We start from the raw sequence: 20,003 nt of genomic DNA on the forward strand, positions 1-20,003 counted from the left end.
ATGAACTTAATCACTGGCTGCCAAAGCCAGCAGTGACCGTCTCACAACACCTCAACGATATGATTCGGCGACCCTCTGGCTTATGCATCAGGGTTCTGTGAATAATTTAATTCAATAAGGGCAAGAATAACTCAGAGGCAAATTTGCAACAGGAAATATGTAGTTTTCGTTTCCACTCTAGCTTATTTCTCTGCCTTAACATACGGCCGCTCTCTAAACACAAGAAATCCAGCCAAACAATAAACCCCAGTACTCGAGCCTGAACATCATTTGAGGCCACTTCAGAAATTACATAAGTACCTCTCAAATGCTGTATTTACCAAGAAAAGAACACCCAGAGTGGCAGAAGTAGCCTAGACAGGCAGGTCATCTAATTGGGTTGTCACGTGTGAGTCTAGTGAGTACCGAGGTCAACTCAAGCCATGACCATAAATTCATGACTTCGCGCTTGAGAGCCCGCCTCGATTACCCATACTCACACTAGCTACACACGATGCTGCCAGAAAATTATCTCGTCGCCAGTTCTCTTACTGCAGCCATCCTCTATGGCGTTAAAGCTCGTGCGAGTCCGAGTTACTCGCGCATGATCACCAAAACTCTCGCAGTATCTCTACTCGCGATCCTCGTCAAGATCGTCAATGGACCGACACATCTTCTAGCTGCATTGAGTTTCGGATCTCTGGGCGATGCTTTCCTTGCTTGGAACTCTGAACCAGCATTTCTAGCAGGACTTGGAAGCTTCTTAACATCGCATCTTTTCTATATCGCGCTTTTCTTTGAGACAGGTGCAAAGAGGCTGGTTCTAGAAGATCAAATACGCGTCGCTATCGTCATATCAGCTGTCTTACTTGGACCTACGATGTTGACGCTATTGATTCCGAGGGTCAACAGCGAGCTTCGCTTACCTATTCTTCTCTACACCTGTGCAATTCTGGGTATGATATTCTCGGCATTGACGATCCAGAGCGATAAACTCGCACTGGGAGCTGTTGTGTTTACGGTATCTGACACCATTCTGGCCTCTGGGAGATTCCTTGTGGCTGCATCATCTTCTCATCAAGTCTGGATGGACTATGCTGTTTGGATTCTGTATTACTCGGGACAATTCATGCTTGCAATGGGGACTCTGGAACAAGCTGGCATACAGTTGGGCACTAACTGAACTGGAAAAATGGGCGTTGATTGTTAATGTGAGACAAGAGATACTAGCTAAGCAGTGACACAAAGGAGAAAGAGATGCGTATTTCAACATTTCTATGGGGTGCATAATTGGACAAGGGATGTTTATGATACAACCCCCCACTCGTTAGGATCAATGGCAAATTTAAAACTCTGCTTGAGGTCAGGATGTGTTCTGGGAAGAGTGGAAAGGTGTCGAAACTTACATCCAAGTTCGCATCAGATTCAGCACCGTCCTTGTCTTGCATCGATAGTTTGACGATCCGCGTTTTCTTCTCTTGTAACTTCACGACAGTCTGTAGGGAGTTAGTCTGCATCGTCATGGTGAAACTTGAGACTTACGTTCTCAATTGATCCAGCTGTTATGTACTTGAAAATGGTCACTGGCCTCTTCTGGCCCATGCGGACGACTCTCGCTATCGCTTGTTCTTCGATTGCTGGGTTCCACTGCGGTTCAACGATATGTACCATGTTTGCTTCCGTGAGAGTGAGACTAAACGGGGGTTAGTATTAAATACCTGGAACTGAAATGTAGACCTACCCCACTGCTCCAGTGTTGATGGATATGAGAAGAACTCGAATCATTGGGTCCTGACAGAACCTGGAGAGCAGCTCTGTTCGGCCTAGCAGCGGGTTACGTCCGTCAACCTGAACAAAAGCAATGCCTTCGGCTCCCAATATGGCTGCCAGGATATCGAGAGTATCTCTCCAACTCGAGAAAACAACACTGTCTAAACATCAATAATACTATACAAGATGAGCTTTCGAAGACTTACCTCTTAGAACCCGCGTCCATGCATGATTTCTTAATGTTGTCCACGACCGCTGACATCTTTGAAGATTTCTGTTTCAACTCATGGCCCGACTGTCGGTAAAACTCTCCAGTAGAAGGTTCTGGTATATCGATATCCATCACAGATGGCGTTGGAGATGGTATCGGCCTAGGTGAGAGTGCCAGGGAGGAGGCTTCGTCATTCATCTCAGACTCAAGTCGACCGCAAATGGGACAGCTATCGAGACCACCAAGAAGATCAGCATTTCCAGTCCTTTCGTCACAGAACTCGCAGGCTGGCTCTGCACTCGGCGACCTTGAGGCTTTCCGTTTTGCTTTCGGCACACTCAACTGATTCGTGCGTTTTGAGCCGCAAGCACTGATAGTGATAGCTCCGTGGTTGCAAACCCTCCTGAGTTTCATGATTGCCGAGAATAAAATGTTAGACTTTTTGGAGTTCCCTTCTTTGCCGGCCATCTTGTCAAAATCTTCTTTGCATTGGTCGAGAATGCTTGTGAACATAGACTTCTCAGTCTCGGTGGGCGTTACGTCGATTTTTTGTATGCTGCTGGGCGGAAGGTCTAACTTCGCTTGTGTTCTCCGCAAGCAACACACTTTGAGCATGATTTTCAGGTTTCTAGCCCCATCGAGTCCGTTCGGTTGATCCTGTGGTTCTTGTCTGAAAGGCTTGACTATGTGCTGTTCAAACAGGTTGCTTTGGCATAAGGGTTCAAAACGTAGGAACTTCAATAGCGATCTGAGGTCGTCGAAGCTATTCTGAATGGGTGTTCCGGTCAGGCACCACCGGGTATCGCTTTCAAGGGCAGCTGCGGCTTTGTGCAATTTGATTGAAGAGTTCCGTATTTGATGGGCTATTTAACGTATTTGTCAGAGGAACTTTAGTCATCTCGTCACGTATCTAGGGACTTACCTTCATCGAGTACAACTCTCGACCAATTGATAGAGTTCAGAATCTGATTTCCCCGGTTGTCTTTCTCTAGGGTGTGATACGTCGTGAGGACGATGTCATGACCGAGAAGAAGTTCCCGCTTTTTGGGTCGCGCATCTCCGTGGAAAGTGATAGTTTTGAATGTGTGAGGTTGGAATCGCCTGCATGTGGTTAGTCTGATGGTGGTGGTATGTGATCTAGAATATTTACCTATCGATTTCATTCTGCCAAACATCAAGCACCTCTTGATGTTGTCAGTATATCTTCCATATGTAGAGTAGATTTGAGACCGAAACTTACGTCGAGATGGTAGAACAACAAGAGTCATATTCAGTGGTGAATGGTGCCAAGCGTCACTGTTGCTCGTAATGTCCTTGGAGAAAGACTGGACTAGTTGTTTCGAGCAAAGAATCGCACTCAGCATGGTCAGTGTCTTGCCAAGGCCCATCACGTCTGCAAGTATTCCGCCACGACCCGGTTTGTCTGAGTGAGATAGCAAGCTATATAGAAAACACAGAGTCGGTTACTCGCATGTATTCGCATAGATGTCAACAAAACATACCTATGATGGATCGATAAGAGCATGTGTCTGTGCATTTGCGTGGCTACTTCCTCGCTCTCGCGGCCAAGAATGAACTCAACACCTTTCAGCTGATGCCTATTGGTGCTCAGGATTAGCATCTCATAGTATTGTTAAGCTTTCTGATTGAAGGCATACTCTTTGAGTCTTGTGTTAAGAAGGAACTGATCCAGAATCGGATGAAGATCTTGGCCACCACCACTGGGCACCGGAATCTCCTCCGATAAAACGTCCAGGGATCCCATGACACTTTCAACTTCTTGAGAAACCTTGGATTTAGTGTGGCTTTCCCGAGCGCTTGAGCCAACCAAATGTCTGAGGTCGGTCTTCTGAGAAGTTGGGTAAAAGAATTGAGGGTTAATGTATGGGATACCAGGTTCCAGGAATACAGGATGCTGAAGATAAGTACGATAAGTGCCAATCTCGGACAAAGCCTCATCAACATCACCGATCGAGTTTCTAGGACCATAGATGTTGACTGAGATGTCAATAGGTAGGCCCTTTCCAGATCTCTTCCGCTTGCCACGAAATACATCGACTCCAAAGACTGCCGCGAAGGATATGTCTCCGGACCTTCCAGCTACGAGCGTCAGAATCGCGGCTGTATCACAATCAAGAACTGATCTCTTCTTCGGGCTAGTCTCCCCGTCATCAACCAAGTAGTGAGTTCTTCCGTCAGGTTCGATCTTGAATAAACAATATCTGGCCCACGGCTGCGTCTCATTTGGCATCTGAGTGTGAGGATTCAGCAGAACCTGGGCTCCGCAGATCTATGTCCAGTGTCAGCGCTTGAAGATCCAGATCACGAGTCGCCTTACCGCTCCGTAACATATCCATTCCTTTTCGAACTCCTCTTCTGTAACGGATATTCCATCTCCAATGTCATTTGTATCACTCGGAGAGTCCAAATCCATGCCAGAGTCAAAAGAATGGGGAGAATTTCCTCTGTCGAAGCAGACAGCCTGTCTTTGGGCATCCATGTATGAGCTGCCGTTTTCGGTATCATTTTTGGAGTCTCTTCGTCTCTTTAGAGGTCGCGTCATATCGGAATAGGTATATTCAGATTCTTTCTCAGTTAGTCCCTAGATTGGGGGAGGATTGGGGCAGTCTTGTGAGATTGGCCGTCCTGCTTGGCTACCGCCGTAGCGGTCAACCTGAAAAGCCTTAGCAGTTGTTTTGAGGCGTTAGGCAATCTCTTCAATCAGGCTGTGTTGAGATACGCGCCGAAAATCACAGCACTGCCCCGCTTGTCATACCCCAACAGTTGATTCTTCATTCTTGTTGGCTGAAGTCCTCAGCCACGAATCAAAAGTCGGTCTGCCTTGGGTTGAAAATGAGGCGAAGTGCATATCGTTTGTTGATACCAGGCCTAGTCCCCAAATACGGTTCCTTCGCTTCATCCCACATCTATCAACAACCATCAAACGACCATCTACAGAGTAAAATGGCTACAAACTCACAGACCAGCTTCGAAAGGTCTCTAGATCTCTTTCGACGAGAGCTTTCTGATGATCAGATCAAGCAAATGAATGGAGTCAATCAGGAAACTCTGAAAGACACAATCCAGGCGACTCAGAATATACTGGGGCGCAGAAACGACCTTTGCAAACTGTCCCGAGTCCAGAGATTTCTCCACGCTATGGAACATGTTGAGAAGCTTGTCTCAATATTCCTCAACGCCAGTGACTTTGTGGCTTTTGTTTGGGTAAGGCAAGCTGTCGATTGCCACCATTTTGGTATTAACGATGTACTCTAGGGACCGATCAAGCTGGCGCTTATGGTTGCCACCACTTGGACAGACGCTATCAGGCAGCTGATTGACGCTTACGAAGAGATCGCAGAAGCGCTAGGCAATCTTGCCTTCTTCCACAACCTCATGCAGAGTAGAGATCATTTGAAATTGGTATTGGAGGATTATTTCTCTGATATTCTTCGATTCCATCGATGCGTTCTGGACGTTTTCTCTCGACCAGGTTAGTGTACCCGTCCCCGGATATCTCCTACACTTTGCTCAATTGTTGCTTCAGAATGGAAAAGAGTCTTTAAATGGGCCTGGGGAAGCTTTCGACGTGAAGTGAAACCTATTCTCGAAAGTCTGAAGCGCAAACAGGCCTTTCTATCAGATGAAAGGCTGCAATCTCACGCTATCCTCAAGGAAGTCCAAGATTCTGACCAGTTCGCCAAGGACCAGTTCAGCAACCTTCAGACCAGTCTCGAAGACATAAGATCTACTTTGGCCTCTGAACAGTTACAAACTAAAGCGCTGCAAGCACAAGAGATGAGGAGCTACCTGGAAAGCAGACTAGATATTTCGAGATCTCGAACCGACCTTCAATTAGAATCGAGAGATCCGATGATCAAGACCTCTGGAAATTGGATCTTTGCTGATTCAACTTTTCAATGCTGGGAAGGAGGAAAGTCTGTAGATAAAAGGGTCTTATTCCTCAATGGCTCCCCCGGTTCCGGTAAGTCATCTTCCTAATTACTGTTCAAGCATCACATGTAGACTAACTCATCGACATCAAGGCAAGTCGACCTTAGCAAAGACGATTATTCGCCACCAAAGATTGAAGCAAGCTTGTGTCTCTCCCGGGCGGTCTTTCTTAGCTTATTTCTTCTTTAAGCACAATACCACGGATCGGCAAACGGCCCGGTCGATGCTCCAACACGTCATCATGCAACTCGTCGATGCAGATGAAACTATAATGAGGTTCGCGCATGAAAGACTATCCACCAAAGACGTTACCGAACTTGCCGACCTCAAGGAACTGGCAGGTGAATGCCTGACATCTCGGCCGAATGCAACGCTTGTCCTTGACGGACTAGACGAGGCGATGGGCAATGAGCAAGAAACCTCTGTCAAGTGGTGTCTGGACAAACTTGCTCCAGCCGCAAAATCTAGCGGCTGCCATCTGAAAATACTGTTTTGTGGACAGAGAGACGGAAAACTCGACAGAATACTATCATCTCATCCTCAGATCCGACTGGACCTAGTAGATGCTCACCAAAAGGACATTGAGCAATTCACGAAAGAGCAAGCCGCGAAGATACGAACTAGATTTCGGTTGTCGGCGCAGGAAGAAAAGAGCCTAGTCTCCAAGATAGCGGGCGCATCTCGAGGTACGAATTTTTACCAACATACGGCCATGATACTTACCTGACCAGGGATGTTTCTCTATGCAAGAGTAGTGCTTGATAATCTTGCAGCAATGGATTCAAAACGAGACTTCAAAGACGAACTGGAAAGCGATGCTTTCCCGAAAGATCTGGATCAAGCGTAAGCAGGGGAAAGGTATCAGGGATTGTGTGACGTTGCTAACACAGTCAGTTATGACCGTATCACTCAACGTGTTCTGCAAAACAATCGACCCTCACGTGACACAAGCGTGAAGAGGATCCTGGGATGGATTATTTGTGCCGCGAGACCCCTTCGATGGCGCGAAATACAGTCCAGATTCTGCATCGATGCAGAAAAGCAGATTTGTGACCTTGATAACCTCCGTCTAGACAGCTGCAAACGGATATGCAGCTCTTTTGTTGACATGACGGATTGCGAGTTGTTCCCAAGAACTGAATCCGAACAGGTTGTCACTATGGTCCACGAAACAGCAACTCAGTAGGATTACAGACCATCTCAAGGCATCATAGTACGCTGACATCATCATAGATATCTCATTCGCAACAAGACGGTCAATCTACTAGAGGAGCATATCGACATGGCGCTTTTTTGTTGTCGATACCTATCCTCTCGACCTTTTACTACATGCAAGAGCCAAAACATCACTTCCGATATTCTTTCAGGATACTTTGGATTTTTGGATTATGCTGCTGCTCAGTATGCCACCCACGTACAGAAGGTTGAGCTTTCAGAACTTTCTAAAGACTCAGCAACAAAACTGGAGTCTGTCAAATCGGCAGCAGTTGATTTGGCAAAGATACATTGCAAGGACGCCTCAGTCGAAGCAGGAGAGATATTTAAGGCAGCTGAATATCTGAAACTGGCAATTCAAGATAATGTGCTCGCTGTGCGTACCCTTATCGGCCTACAGCGAGAGAAGTCAGCACCCGCCGCCTTCGATGCAACTGAAGGGCCAATCAGGCACAAATGTCATAAGGTTGAATGCTCCAAGTTTGCCACAGGATTTCCGAACGAAACTTCACTTAAGGAGCACCTAGCAGTGCACGAGAGACCATTCAGATGCCCTCATGCTGATTGCTTTGCGCACAACATTGGCTACGCTTCCCCAAAGCGATTAGAAAGTCACTGTGAGGTCTTTCACCAGAGCATCTCCAGAGCCAAAGCGGTCTTTCCTGCTGAACTTGAGGCTGGCAAATGGGACCTTTACGAAGCCTGCAAGACTGGTGACCTCGATGAGGTCAAAAGATTCCATCGTGAAGGAGCGAATCTCAATGGTGTTACAGCAAAATTTGTCACGCCCCTGTGTGCTGCGGCTGAGGCTGGACATGGCCATGTTTGCAAGTACCTCGTCGACAACGGGATTGACCCTTCTGATTATAAACATGATGGAAGATCCTCACGGAATCCACTCACTGGAGCGATCAACGGGTCACATCTAGAGATCTTGGATTTCTTTCTGCATAGTGGCAATGGCTTAGACGATTCGAAGCTGGCGGAAAATATTGCCCGGGCGATAGTCGCGGACCGCCCTGTCATATTGAACATGTTTCTCACCTCAAGAAGACCAAGCGACCACGCGGACGTGATCAACCTGGTTCCAGTTGAAATATTAGATCAGGCCTACATGAGATCAAGCAGAAAAGTCCCGCATTCAGCAGACGCCACGCTAATGCATGCCTGGTTCCAATATGTCAAGCCACAGTTTTACGATGAAAAAGCGGTATTCATTGGACCGTCAGACTGTGCGGAGTACAAGATCTGGGGGGATATATTGTTTCGGCAACTTAATTGCTTCTACAGGGCGCTACTTACGAGATGCTACTCTCTTGCCACATTTCTAATGGACGTCGGAAGTGAGGAGTATTTAAAAATGAGTGATGAGGATAGGGATACACCGTTACATTGCTGCATGCAAGGGCTTTGCAGAGAGGACTGCAGTGGCTGTTTGTCCATGGTTCAGCGCCTTCTTCAATACGATGATGGTGAATTCTCAAATGTTACGGATCGTAATGGCAGCCTACCGGCGCATACAGCATTGAGACGTGATGCCCCGCTAGCTGTTTTGCGAGCTGTTCTTAAGAATACCGGAGACATCAACCACAGGGACAAGTTCGGGAATAGTCTGTTGCATTCGGCATCATCTGCTGAATCGATTTGCGTGTTACTGGAGAACAAGTCTGTTGATCTATTCAGTCGAAACAACAAAGGACAGACCGCATTGTCAGCATATATCGACCGTACTTACAATGTCAAGGGAGGGGTTCTCGACCGTCTTTTCAAAGCAGACCCAGACCTTGCATGGACACCAGACAAATCAGAGGAAGGACTTACACCACTCCATTACGCATTGAAGCTCTTAGAGCACGATAAATCTTGCTCTTACGATCTAAACGATTCATCCAGAATCGTCAAGTTCTTACTTACATGTTCCGAAGTGAAACGAGTCCTGGTGGAATATCAAGCCAAGTCGAGTGATGCCGGTCAGAGAAAGGTACGAGACTTTGCAGAGAAGGGAATGTTACGAGAAGCACTTGATATCATGGATGTAATTGGATTTGGCCAGGTCTGATTTGTATCCAGATAGGTTATTTGCAGTTAAGACTCGTGGCTGAGAGCTTAAATCAGCAGACAGAATGTAGTAGTATGGAGAAGATGTATGGGTTCAAATCGTTTTATTATTTGCTAGATCGGCGGTATCATGCTCGTCAAGTCAGGATGAAAGTACAGTCACTGTGTCCCAAGGTAAGTAAGATAACACCAACGCGTAGGCTGCGATGGCCATTCGACAACTCACGTGCTAAATTCACTGCAGTCGTCGTGTAAGTATTTGTCAGTCTTCACCGAGCAAAGTCAAAAACCAAACTATACGCGGCTGGCCACTTTATGTTTCTGCCCTGGCCTGAATTAGATGTATTGCGGTCAGTAACTCTTATCTTTTTATAGTTATACTGTAGAAACTCATGAGATTCGGAACGCCCTGTAGATACTTTTCTCCTAATTTTACAACTCTAATTAGTATAGAAGTAAATAAAGATCTAATATTACGCTAATTTATGTCTCTCATTAAAAAAGGATAGTAGCTTTAGATCTATAGGGCGTTATAAGTCTCATGAGTTTCTACAGTAATTTATATAGATACCAATCATTTATCGATTGACCACTGTACTCAACTTCAGACCTATCTAAGAATGGGGCGCACACATGACGGACCAACCCTGTAGACTGGCGTTCTAGGCCTGTTTATTGAACGCCATCATCATTGCCAGCTGAGTTTTGACATCAGGTATGGGGAATCAGACGTTGTCCCCGCCCGCCTGACCCCGCTCACAACTCGTATCTTCTCAATTCCTCAAAAACAAGAGAAAAAGGGACTCTTGAGGAAAACCATCGCCAATATCTTCTTAAGTCCACCATGGCTACCACTTCAGCGCCCACTACGCATAAGGCGCTGGTGATGTTCTGCGCACTCGGCAACCCCCAAGACCCTAAAATTAGTTTCGGAGATAATGGCGACAGCATCAACTCTATCGTGCTATGGCTTGGCAGTTCTTAAATTAGCATCGCGACGATGTCGATGAACGGTGCGGTGCCTAGTTGGGTATTGGACATTATGAAATCTGTCGTTGGCGAGTGACTAAGACGCCTGGGTGATGGGCTTACCGTGGATTGGCTTCATCCTGACAGTGCCGCGAAAATCCGTATTTCGTTTCAAACTCATGTGCCCAATTGGAGCTGCGTTGGCGCTCGCGCTCGTCTCTATGGTTAGTCCAAGCCAGCAATGAACTTCAACTTTGGGGGATGGAAAGACAATAGAGTGGTCTACTCTCATGCGTACATCAAGAGGCTGGCTGCGCATCTCTTTGGCCATGCGCTGGGGTTGTAAGTCCAATATCTGTTCTGAGCATAGTATTCTGTTCACAAAGCTCATCTATAATTAGACCTCATGCTCAAGTGAAGCAGACTTTATCGTACAACAAACCTAGACTTGAAAAGCTTTGCGGTGCTTACTACGCTGCTATGATTCAGTCCGCAACAGGTTTCCAGAAGCTACAGGACAGCGACTCAATTATGCACCACGAGCTCCCATCTGCTCTGAGAGGCAGCGGCGCAGATGTACTCCAGGGCGGTCATGGCATTGACAACGAGGCACGCAGCCTTCAGAAGTCGCTATATCCTGCGTGGCCGAAGCCCTCATGTGGCGTCTATGGGGCCAAAAGCATCGCCAGCTTCAACAAGGGAGGGTATGGGACCTGCTATTTCTCAATACCATTGACGAACAATATAGTGGCTGGCCTCTGTCGACTGTATATGGGCACTAATGGCAACTTCCGTCTTCAGTCGAAGATTACCGGCATTAAAAAGAAGAGAGGATATACATGAGAAGTAGGAATTTGGGCTGATACCAACCTTTTTGATGCCTCATACTCTATCCTTTCGTTCGAAGAAGAGGACCAGAGAGTGCAGACCGGTCACACCGAGTGGAAGTACCTATCTGGTGGAAAATCGCTTCAACCTACTGGCGCTTCACTAAGCCGTTCAAGACCATAACCGAAGTTGTTGTCTTTATTACAGGATTTGACACTTTACAGGGACGTAACACAGTCGTGTCCTGGAAAAGGTCGAGCAACGCCCTGCCAAATTCGCAGACACCCAGGATGAGAGAAGCCAACTCCGGTGGCTGACATTGCGGCGAATTGGATGTTGATCCAAAAGCTAGAGCCTTTTGCGCGCAGTGCTCAGTCCAAAGAACATCTGCGTAATATTATGAAACCTCAAGTCCTGGAGCTTTTTCCTAATTTGATTCCCCAGACTAGGTTCTATTATTCTGCGTCGGACCTGATAGCTGATTGCATCGGATTGGTATAGTATCTTAGCTAAAGTCATTGCCAATTTACTTCCCAAGTCAGGCATTTCCATCACTTGATTGATGAGCTAAACGGCACATTGAGCGACATGCCCATGCTGATTCGGTGAATTTGCTTCCTACATCACATTGCTAGGGAAGAGCTGGACTAGATAAGATACCGTTTCACCGGGAAGGTCACCATGATTATATGCAATAGGAGCAACAAAGCGCCCACTCTTCTCCTCTCAACAGCTTTCAATTGCACGTACAGCTTGGTCTGAAAGCAGATTAGATATCAGCGTTGGGCACAATATTGGATGAGAGTCAAGTCCGCACCTCGAGAGAATTGGAGGACTGCACCTCGTCACTCGTTGATGTTGGTTTTGCCCCTGCTAGTTTAGGCGAGAGTTTGGGGATGAAGTCTTATGCGAGCCAATTGGGATCGCTTTTTCACAGAGTCAGCACTCAGCCGCCGGTAACCAATCATTTATTCATCAGAACATCCTACCTTACCACTCGCACGCATGCAGCCGGCTTGTGTAGCTCAGGGGGGTAATTACTAATAACACAACTTGAGCGAAACCCACCTTCAATATTCCCAACTTGCATGTCAGAGCAGTTTCCTGCATCATTATTAGGGCGAATGATAAAGAGTTCAAATATCGCTTGTTCAAGTGGTGATCTGCCATTACCAATGTGTAAGACTCCAATGCGTTCAACGCTGTGGGACGACTTCCTTCTTACGAAAACCATCTCAGCGCTAGGCTTGTATCTAACTTAGTTAGAACGCCGAAGATCTTCGTTTAAGAGTGCTTTTATCACACGCTATCTCATTTCTAGCTGCAGATCTTAGAGTTTATCGTTCTATGTCACTCAACCTCCCGTGGGTATAGAAGCGCGCCCGAAGCATGCCTTCTTCATTATGGGATCAGCCGCCTTGTCTTTGCCCAAAGACTTGTCAATAATGACGCCCCAATCAGGAGCAAGGCCCAATGCACCGGTAGAAGCGGCACTTGGCATCCAAGACTGATTTCACGACTGGAACCTGTGCGAAATGGCTGGAGATCCCAGAAAAGGGATAAGCGACTTATTATTACAGGTGTAGATCATTAAGCAATGATTAATTATCTCTCAGGTTGCATTCAGAGCGAGGCGACCATTCGTCCCTCCTTGTCTTGGAAGTGGAGGTTCTCCAAGGCATGCGGCCATGGGACGCGAACCAGTAGTGGCGCGTCTTGATATGCACACATCAATCGAGCATGTCGCTTGAGACAGCCCACCCTGTGCCGTAAATCCGTTCTCGGATGTTTTGTTTCTTCGGTCGCTTGTGTAGATCGCGGTCTGGATTTATGATAAGGATATGTGATTAGATTACGATGCCTACCGTACAGAATTCTAATTGCTCCGTTATATGTTGTGTCACAACACGTAAGTTGAGTCATAAATATATCCGACGGGTTTTTAGGATCCCATACTGATGTACGCGTCAATCGGCAGCATTCCTGCCATGTCTCATTGCAGCACCAGTCCATCTCGAGCGCAACCTAACCTAGACCGCAGATACGACTCCGGATGACAGACCTCAATTAATACAACACAAACCACGTGGAATCCGAGTTTGACGGATGCAAGTCCGGGGCAACCCACCCCAAGCATCCCATCACCAGCAGGTTTCAGCCTTTATTCTTGCATCTCAGCTAGTAACATAAGCCAGGATACTTTACCCGGACCGTTGGAACTCTCACTTAACGCTCCTATAGGAATTGAACCGTATTATTAACTCTAAATACTTTAAAGAAAAGCTACACGCGCAAATCAGCAAGTGTCGTCTGGAAATAAAATGCGCCAAAGCCTACCCTGCATTTGCCTGATTGCCCCTAGGGCGCAGGAAAACCTTTAACACTAGCCTGGGTTGTCAAAAATACTTAGTCTAAGATCAACCAAAACTTGCATGAGCCTACCCAAGACTTTTCATCACTCAAAACAAATGCTCCAGGTTTTATTTCATCCCCTCAATTCCTTCTCGAAGGATCAACGGCAAGGAATGCCGCTCTTGGCACAGCGCCGGGAGTATGACCCGATAGGTGCGTTAATTCCACGCTAGCAACAGCGCGTCAATCATCAATTGGCGCGCCTGTGACTGCAGTGCGAACTGTTACAGGTTATGGTTCTGGACTTTTCGTATGGCCCACGTGAGATTCGCAGGGGACGGAGATGGAGAGGGGCAGGGATGTGAAAGCTCGCAGCCCTCCAATTTCTTTTCTCGTTTGCCTTTATTTTGTGGTGCGTTTAGCCGGGTCTTTGATGATTCGCTCGCATGTTAATTCCCCAGCTTCTCCAGTGGCCTTGAGGAATAACCGTATACACTGGAGAATCATGACCCGCCTTTCCCCAGACAGAGCAACCTTCTTTTTCTTCTTTTTCTTCTTCCTTTTTCGTTCTTTATTATCGGTTAGTCTGAGTATTCGGTACATAGACTCCCGGATCGGTATGATCTCTCGGGAAGGCACCTCGGCTCGGGCGTAAATACCACGAGGCTCGTGAGTCAAGCGTGGAGATGTTTGGAGTAAAACGGGGAAATTAAGACCGATGCATGCAACCTCGTTCCCAAACCTGGCATGACCCCGAAGCTCACTCCCGCCGGAGTCGCGCCGTAGTGGTGTCTTGATCCGGGGATGCTCTGCGGGGTTTCTCGCGGGGAACTCGCCTCTCATAGGCCGCCCTTGGTCTCCAATCTCCCTCGCCATTCGTGCGTCTAATGCCCGAGGGAACCTTACCCCAGATGCCTAAATCCCCTCCCCATACCCCAGCACGAATGCACGCTACGTATCATCGCCCAAAACCCTCTTTTTGCCGGTTACTCTTAGCTCAAAGGTACTTTTTGATGGCTACTCCATCCTTACTTTGCTGGGTTAAGGACAGGGATCCATACGATCGGCATGTTCCCAACGCGACGTTTCAATTTTCTTATAAAGTGTCAACGCTCGGCACCGTTGCATTCTCTCTTTTTTCTTTGACTCTCACGTTCTCCTCAATCATTGTTGATATCCAGTAACACGTCAACATGAGCACCAACGACGATAACAAGGGCATCTCAGAGGTCAAGGGCGACGGCGCCCACATCGACCATGCCTACGATGTCGAGGCAAAGAAGGAGATGGCCGCTGACATGCAGGGCGCCATCGACGCCGAGAACGCGGAGCACAACATGACCGTTCTCGAGGCCGTTAGAGCGTATCCCGCTGCGTCTCTCTGGGCCTTCAACATGTCTTGCACAATTGTACGCCGCCCCCAAAATTCTCTGTTTCTGTGTTACCCCTCACTGGTGAATTGTGGCTAATTTGAGTGCGTTGTAGATCATGGAGGCTTACTGTGTTTTCCTCATCGGTAACTTCATCGCCCTCCCCGCTTTCGCCGACAGATACGGTATCTGGAGTGACACCAAGGGCAAATATGTCATTGAGACAAAGTGGCAATCTGCTCTCCAGGTCGGTGGCCCCATCGGTGCCATCATCGGTGTCACCATCGCCGGTCCTATCACCAGCCGTATCGGATACCGATGGGCTACTATCAGCGGTCTCATGCTCCTTAACGCCTTCATCTTCATCTTCTACTTTGCCGACTCTCTGCCCGTCATGCTCGTCGCTCAGCTTCTTGAGGGTATCCCCTGGGGTATTTTCATCGCCAACTCTCCTGCCTACTGTTCCGAGATCGTGCCTCTCCAGCTCCGTGCGCCTGCTACGCAGATGCTTCAGATGTTCTGGGCCATTGGTGCGATTATCGTCGGTGCTGTGGCTTATCGCTACAATGATCTTCATGAGCAGGCTGCTTTCCGGTATGTTCCCTCAATTCTCATAACCAATCCCTCAATTCGCTAACAGGAATTCAGTGTGCCTATCGCTCTTCAGTGGATGTTCCCCACTCCCCTCGCCATCCTCATCTTCCTCTCCCCCGAGTCTCCCTGGTGGCTTGTCCGAAAGGGTCGTCTCGAAGAGGCTGCCAAGGCTGTTAGACGTCTCGGACGTTCTACCCACGTCGACAACGCTCAGGAGGCCATTGCCATGATGAGACGTACCATTGATCTCGAGAAGACCGTCAAGGAGCCCAGCTTCATTGAGCTGTTCCAGGGCACTGATGCTTACCGTACTGCCATCGTTTGCTGCGTTTACGCCGCTCAGAACCTTACTGGTAACCTGATCGCTAACCAGGCTGTCTACTTCTTCGAGCGTAAGTGAAATCTCATGCAAGATTTGATGAACTGTACTGACTTGTTACAGAGGCCGGTATGCCTAACAAGACCGCTTTCGCTATGGGTCTCATCACCTCCGCCCTCCAGACCGTCTTCGTCATGCTTTCTTGGATTCTCACCAGTTACTTCGGTCGTCGATCCATCTACCTCTGGGGCTCTCTCGGAAACACTGTCCTCCTGGTTGCTCTTGGTATCGCTGCCACTGTCGGTGATGTCAAGTCCACCGTCAACTCCAACACCCAGGCTGCCCTCGGTCTCATTGTCTCCGTCCTCTTCACCCTCGGACCCGCTCCCGCCTCTTGGGTCATCATCGGAGAAACCTCTGCCATTCGTCTTCGACCTCTCACCACTGGTGTCGGCCGTGGATGCTACTACCTCGTCAACATCCCCTGTATCTTCCTCTCCTCATGGATGCTTAACCCCACTGTAAGTTCACCGTATCCAGAATTCTCAAATCAGCTACTGACAGTGTACAGGGCGCCAACCTCGGTGGCAAGTGCGGTTATGTCTGGGCTGGTACCGGTTTTGTCTGCTTGGTCATGGCATACATCTGGCTTCCTGAGATGAAGAACCGATCTTACCGAGAGATCGACATTCTCTTCAAGCGCAAGGTCCAGGCCCGCAAGTGGAAGAAGACCGTCATCGACGTCCACGACGACGAGTAGATGTTGCTACTCTCAAGAGGAAAACAGCATGGTTTCTCATGGGGAAGATCAAGCTGGATACTTCGTGTTGCTCTGTTTATTTAAGCGGCTGGATTATCTAATGTGGTTTCGTAAATCACATGTCGACCTATGTAGTCATACGGCAGGAAGACGATTTGAGTTGTCTTGTTACCTACAGACTTTCTAGGAATATTTAATCATGATTATCATAATATGTTCGCGCTATCTGTGAATGCTGTATTTTAAATGTTGAACCAACCATGCGGTACGGTACGTGATCTGCACGTCGCGTCTCACAGCATACTGGCCTTGACGCGGTCGCATTTACCAACGAACCAGGATGTAATTGCGGTGTAATATGGGCCGTTGGACTAGTGGCAACTCGATCGGATCTGCCTTTGGACCCCATTTCTCACGCGTCGGAATATGTACCCCCGACGAATATCAGAGTCGTAAGCATGGGGACCTGACATTCGCTTACAACCTGTTCTCAGTGTACTGACAGGCAATGCTTAGCATTAAAGAAGTGAGTAAAAACATATTCGTTGCTGCAGCAAACTGAAATCGTGGGAATGACCTTAGTCATCACTTTCATAGGACGTGTTGACGATGCAATGATGATATAACCCATGACGCAATATTTACGATTGTCTCATCTCCACCTTGACCAGTATATCATGATCTCCAACCATTCTACGGAGTACCATCACTCATTCTCAATAACCTTCACACATCTACCATCATGGCAGAGCAAGATATCTACGGCGGTAAACTCGCCAATCATTCCCCATCCCTTCCAAAAGGCACATTCACCGGCTCCGGCGCCGAGCAAGACATTTACGCCAACAAACTAGCCGGTCACGCCCCCTCTCTTCCCCACGGGGCATTCACCGGATCTGGAGCCGAACAAGACATCTACGGCAGTAAATTCGCCGACCACTCTCTCCCCAGACCTTCTCCCTTCGCTGGATCTGGGGCCGAGCAGGATATCTACGGCAGCAGGTTTGCCAGCCACCATCCTCGGGCTAGTTTCGGGGCATCTGGCGCCGAACAAGATGTTTACGGCTCGCATTTCAACCGCACCGCGTATCAAGGTCTGGGCACTAGCGCGCTGGGACTACTGCACTCCGCAATCTTGCCGTCTTTTAGTCTGCATGCTGGGTTGTCGGCGGTCGCGTACGGGGTTTCGCGGTATACGGATAGGGTTGAGGGGAAGGATGTTCTTTGGGCTTCTGGAATGACGCTGAATGCTTGGTGGAGTGCTATTGGCGCTAAGTACGTTTACGATAATGTTGCACCTATTGATGCTTGGAATGGTCTTGGATACTCGCAGAAGCTTCTTCTTGCTGGTGTTACAGCTTGGGGGGCGAGACTTACTTCTCGCGTTGTGTCGCGAAGCTTGAAGCGTGGAAAGGATGATCCTCGCTATGAAGTTAAGAGAAAGGATCCTGGTTTTTGGAATAAGGCGCTTTTTACTACTTTCTTGCCCGAGGCGGTTGCACAGACCATCATCTCGCTTCCATTCACAATCCCCTTCCGCGCTGTGGCCGAGAGCGCCGTTGCTTCACCTTTTACTTCCAACGGATTCGTCTTCCACTCGCTAGCCATTTTTTTGTTCACCACCGGCTTCGCTCTCGAGACATTGGCTGATGCCCAGCTTGAGTCCTTCAAAAAGGATGAGACCGCTCAAGGCATCAATTGCGAAGGTGTCTGGAGCATTGTTCGACACCCCAAGTAAGTTCTTATCTCAACCAACAAACATACCGAAGCTAATGAATCAAGCTATCTTGGCGACGCCCTAATCCACGCCTCGTTCCCTATGCTTCTCCTCGGCGCCGGTATCCTCCATCCTATCACTGCTCTTGGTCCAATGGCCAACTACGTATTCCTGCGTTATATCGGTGGTGATAGGGAGAACGAGGAGAGTCAAGCTGAGCGATACTCCAAACACGATGCAGTAAAGGCACAGGAGTTGGAGGAGTACCGTCAGCAAAAGAACAGCTTCTGGCCTAAGTTGGAGGAGTTGAGAAACAGCTGGACGCTTGCAGTGTTGGGTGTTGGTGTCGCTGGTGTTGTTCTCGAGAGAGGACTCCGGACCATGGTTTGAGAGAGGGTATGTTCGGATGAATCATGGAAATATCGTTGACAATCAAGAAATGCTGTCTATTTTATATCTGAATAACGTCATCCTCCACTCTGACCTACTGAAGTCATCCCGCTGTCGTGCTAACCGCTCGGCCGACGTAAGCGTGTCAATGATTCATGCGTCACTACCGAGACCACTAGGCGAGTTGAATTGTGTAAATATTAAGTCTCGTGACCTGGGCATCAAAACTATCGATTTGGCCTGACCAAAGAATAGCCTCTTGTGCTCCTGAGCTTTGGAACCCAATGACAGTAGCATTGTTTGCATGAACACCTGCACTTATGATATTCTACCTCCCATTACTTTTGCCTCATGTAATCTGAAGCATATGAGTCCACGAAAGAACCGCTAGTCGATAATACAAGTTCATGCTTCGGAGGGGGCGCAAAGAACTATTTAGCTCCAGTGGTCTTCCTGACCTTGACGTCAAATACAGGGCAATGGCCGCTTACCAAAGGCAATTAACAGTCAGCATCTGTGTTTGGGGGTTTTATCGAAGCGTTTTCTTTTGGTAGATAGACCTTGACGGTAAGAGTTTTGACTCGAGACTTCGGTTCACCAGTCACTATTTGTAAGGTGTAATGGATTGCGGCTTGTCGGATGTCATTGCAAACTTTGGTTATACAGACCCTACGTGGGTCTCACCAAGGAATTGTCGAACCATGCTTACATTGAACTTTTGCATTTTTTAACTCACCTGACGTAGTCAAGCCGGTGCAATCTTCCGTAACTGATGTTTAAGACCTTTCGTGAGGAGCAAACTACTCTTACACATCCGATACATAGAATTGATGTCAGTACTGTACAGCCCCACAGAACTGCCTGAGGCTTTTTCTTGTCAATATTCCTTACATGTCGGGCAAAAGGTTAAGGTCCCAGAAGGGCAGTGGGGGCTTTTGTGAAGATTTGCGAGAGCAAAGCTAATTCATAGAATCTTTTGAGCAAATCTCTCCTGCCGGGTTGCCATATAAATTTTCTGGTTTCTAATAATCTATTCATCTCGGCACTTCGTACTCGGCAGATATAATTTTGCTGTTTCAAATGGCTAGGCTGCCAGAAAGTCCCATCTGTAACAAGCCCAGGAAATCAATAGCATGCAACTAGCTTTTCCAAGGCCATTGACGTGTCACAAAGTGGCAACATGGCTTGAAAAGCCACATAGACCATTGCCCGGTAATGGGGATGCAGGGACGCTTAAGACGGAGGGACCCCTATTCTCAGTAACAAAAACGCTTAGGTAAGTTTGCAAAGATTTACTGGATTCTAGACTAGGCATTTTTGGCACCCCAGTTTCACGTAAGGCGTCTCCTTTCTCCCTTGGGCTTATTTAGCATAGCCTAGTTGCATTTATACCGTTTCCAGCGGGGCTACGATGGGGCTCAGCTCTATGCCGGTCCCTTGGCGTCCTCCAGCACAATCCCAAGGTCCACTAATGCTTCTTAAGAGGGCGAGACACGGGAACCACGCCACGAAAAGGC

General features: G+C 47.9%; 6 protein-coding genes across 6 annotated transcripts; 5 read left to right on the plus strand and 1 right to left on the minus strand.

Annotated features, from left to right (window-relative positions):
* Positions 1–493: 493 nt before the first annotated feature.
* FMAN_12171 (uncharacterized protein) lies at positions 494–1,162 on the plus strand (the record flags this gene model as incomplete). Its single annotated transcript, XM_041834678.1, has 1 exon — positions 494–1,162. The coding sequence occupies one exon, from the start codon at positions 494–496 to the stop codon at positions 1,160–1,162; it is 669 nt and encodes a 222-aa protein (XP_041684917.1).
* A 122-nt stretch (positions 1,163–1,284) lies between these two features.
* On the minus strand, positions 1,285–4,523 carry FMAN_12172 (uncharacterized protein; the record flags this gene model as incomplete). Its single annotated transcript, XM_041834679.1, has 11 exons — positions 1,285–1,332; positions 1,386–1,475; positions 1,522–1,672; positions 1,721–1,906; positions 1,956–2,823; positions 2,883–3,061; positions 3,111–3,144; positions 3,201–3,400; positions 3,463–3,558; positions 3,619–4,250; positions 4,299–4,523. 11 exons carry the CDS (start codon positions 4,521–4,523, stop codon positions 1,285–1,287), a joined length of 2,709 nt encoding a protein of 902 aa, XP_041684918.1.
* A 401-nt stretch (positions 4,524–4,924) lies between these two features.
* Positions 4,925–9,188, plus strand: FMAN_12173 (uncharacterized protein; the record flags this gene model as incomplete). Its single annotated transcript, XM_041834680.1, has 7 exons — positions 4,925–5,185; positions 5,237–5,453; positions 5,508–5,945; positions 6,175–6,600; positions 6,646–6,757; positions 6,809–7,096; positions 7,148–9,188. 7 exons carry the CDS (start codon positions 4,925–4,927, stop codon positions 9,186–9,188), a joined length of 3,783 nt encoding a protein of 1,260 aa, XP_041684919.1.
* Positions 9,189–10,397: 1,209 nt separating this feature from the next.
* FMAN_12174 (uncharacterized protein) lies at positions 10,398–10,938 on the plus strand (the record flags this gene model as incomplete). Its single annotated transcript, XM_041834681.1, has 3 exons — positions 10,398–10,498; positions 10,558–10,860; positions 10,905–10,938. 3 exons carry the CDS (start codon positions 10,398–10,400, stop codon positions 10,936–10,938), a joined length of 438 nt encoding a protein of 145 aa, XP_041684920.1.
* Positions 10,939–14,529: 3,591 nt separating this feature from the next.
* FMAN_12175 (uncharacterized protein) lies at positions 14,530–16,379 on the plus strand (the record flags this gene model as incomplete). Its single annotated transcript, XM_041834682.1, has 5 exons — positions 14,530–14,745; positions 14,822–15,300; positions 15,355–15,692; positions 15,743–16,140; positions 16,191–16,379. 5 exons carry the CDS (start codon positions 14,530–14,532, stop codon positions 16,377–16,379), a joined length of 1,620 nt encoding a protein of 539 aa, XP_041684921.1.
* Positions 16,380–17,121: 742 nt separating this feature from the next.
* On the plus strand, positions 17,122–18,486 carry FMAN_12176 (uncharacterized protein; the record flags this gene model as incomplete). Its single annotated transcript, XM_041834683.1, has 2 exons — positions 17,122–18,113; positions 18,162–18,486. The coding sequence occupies 2 exons, from the start codon at positions 17,122–17,124 to the stop codon at positions 18,484–18,486; spliced, it is 1,317 nt and encodes a 438-aa protein (XP_041684922.1).
* Positions 18,487–20,003: the final 1,517 nt, after the last annotated feature.

Source organism: Fusarium mangiferae (assembly GCF_900044065.1).
Source record: "Fusarium mangiferae strain MRC7560 genome assembly, contig: FMAN_scaffold009, whole genome shotgun sequence".
NCBI lineage: Eukaryota > Fungi > Ascomycota > Sordariomycetes > Hypocreales > Nectriaceae > Fusarium > Fusarium mangiferae.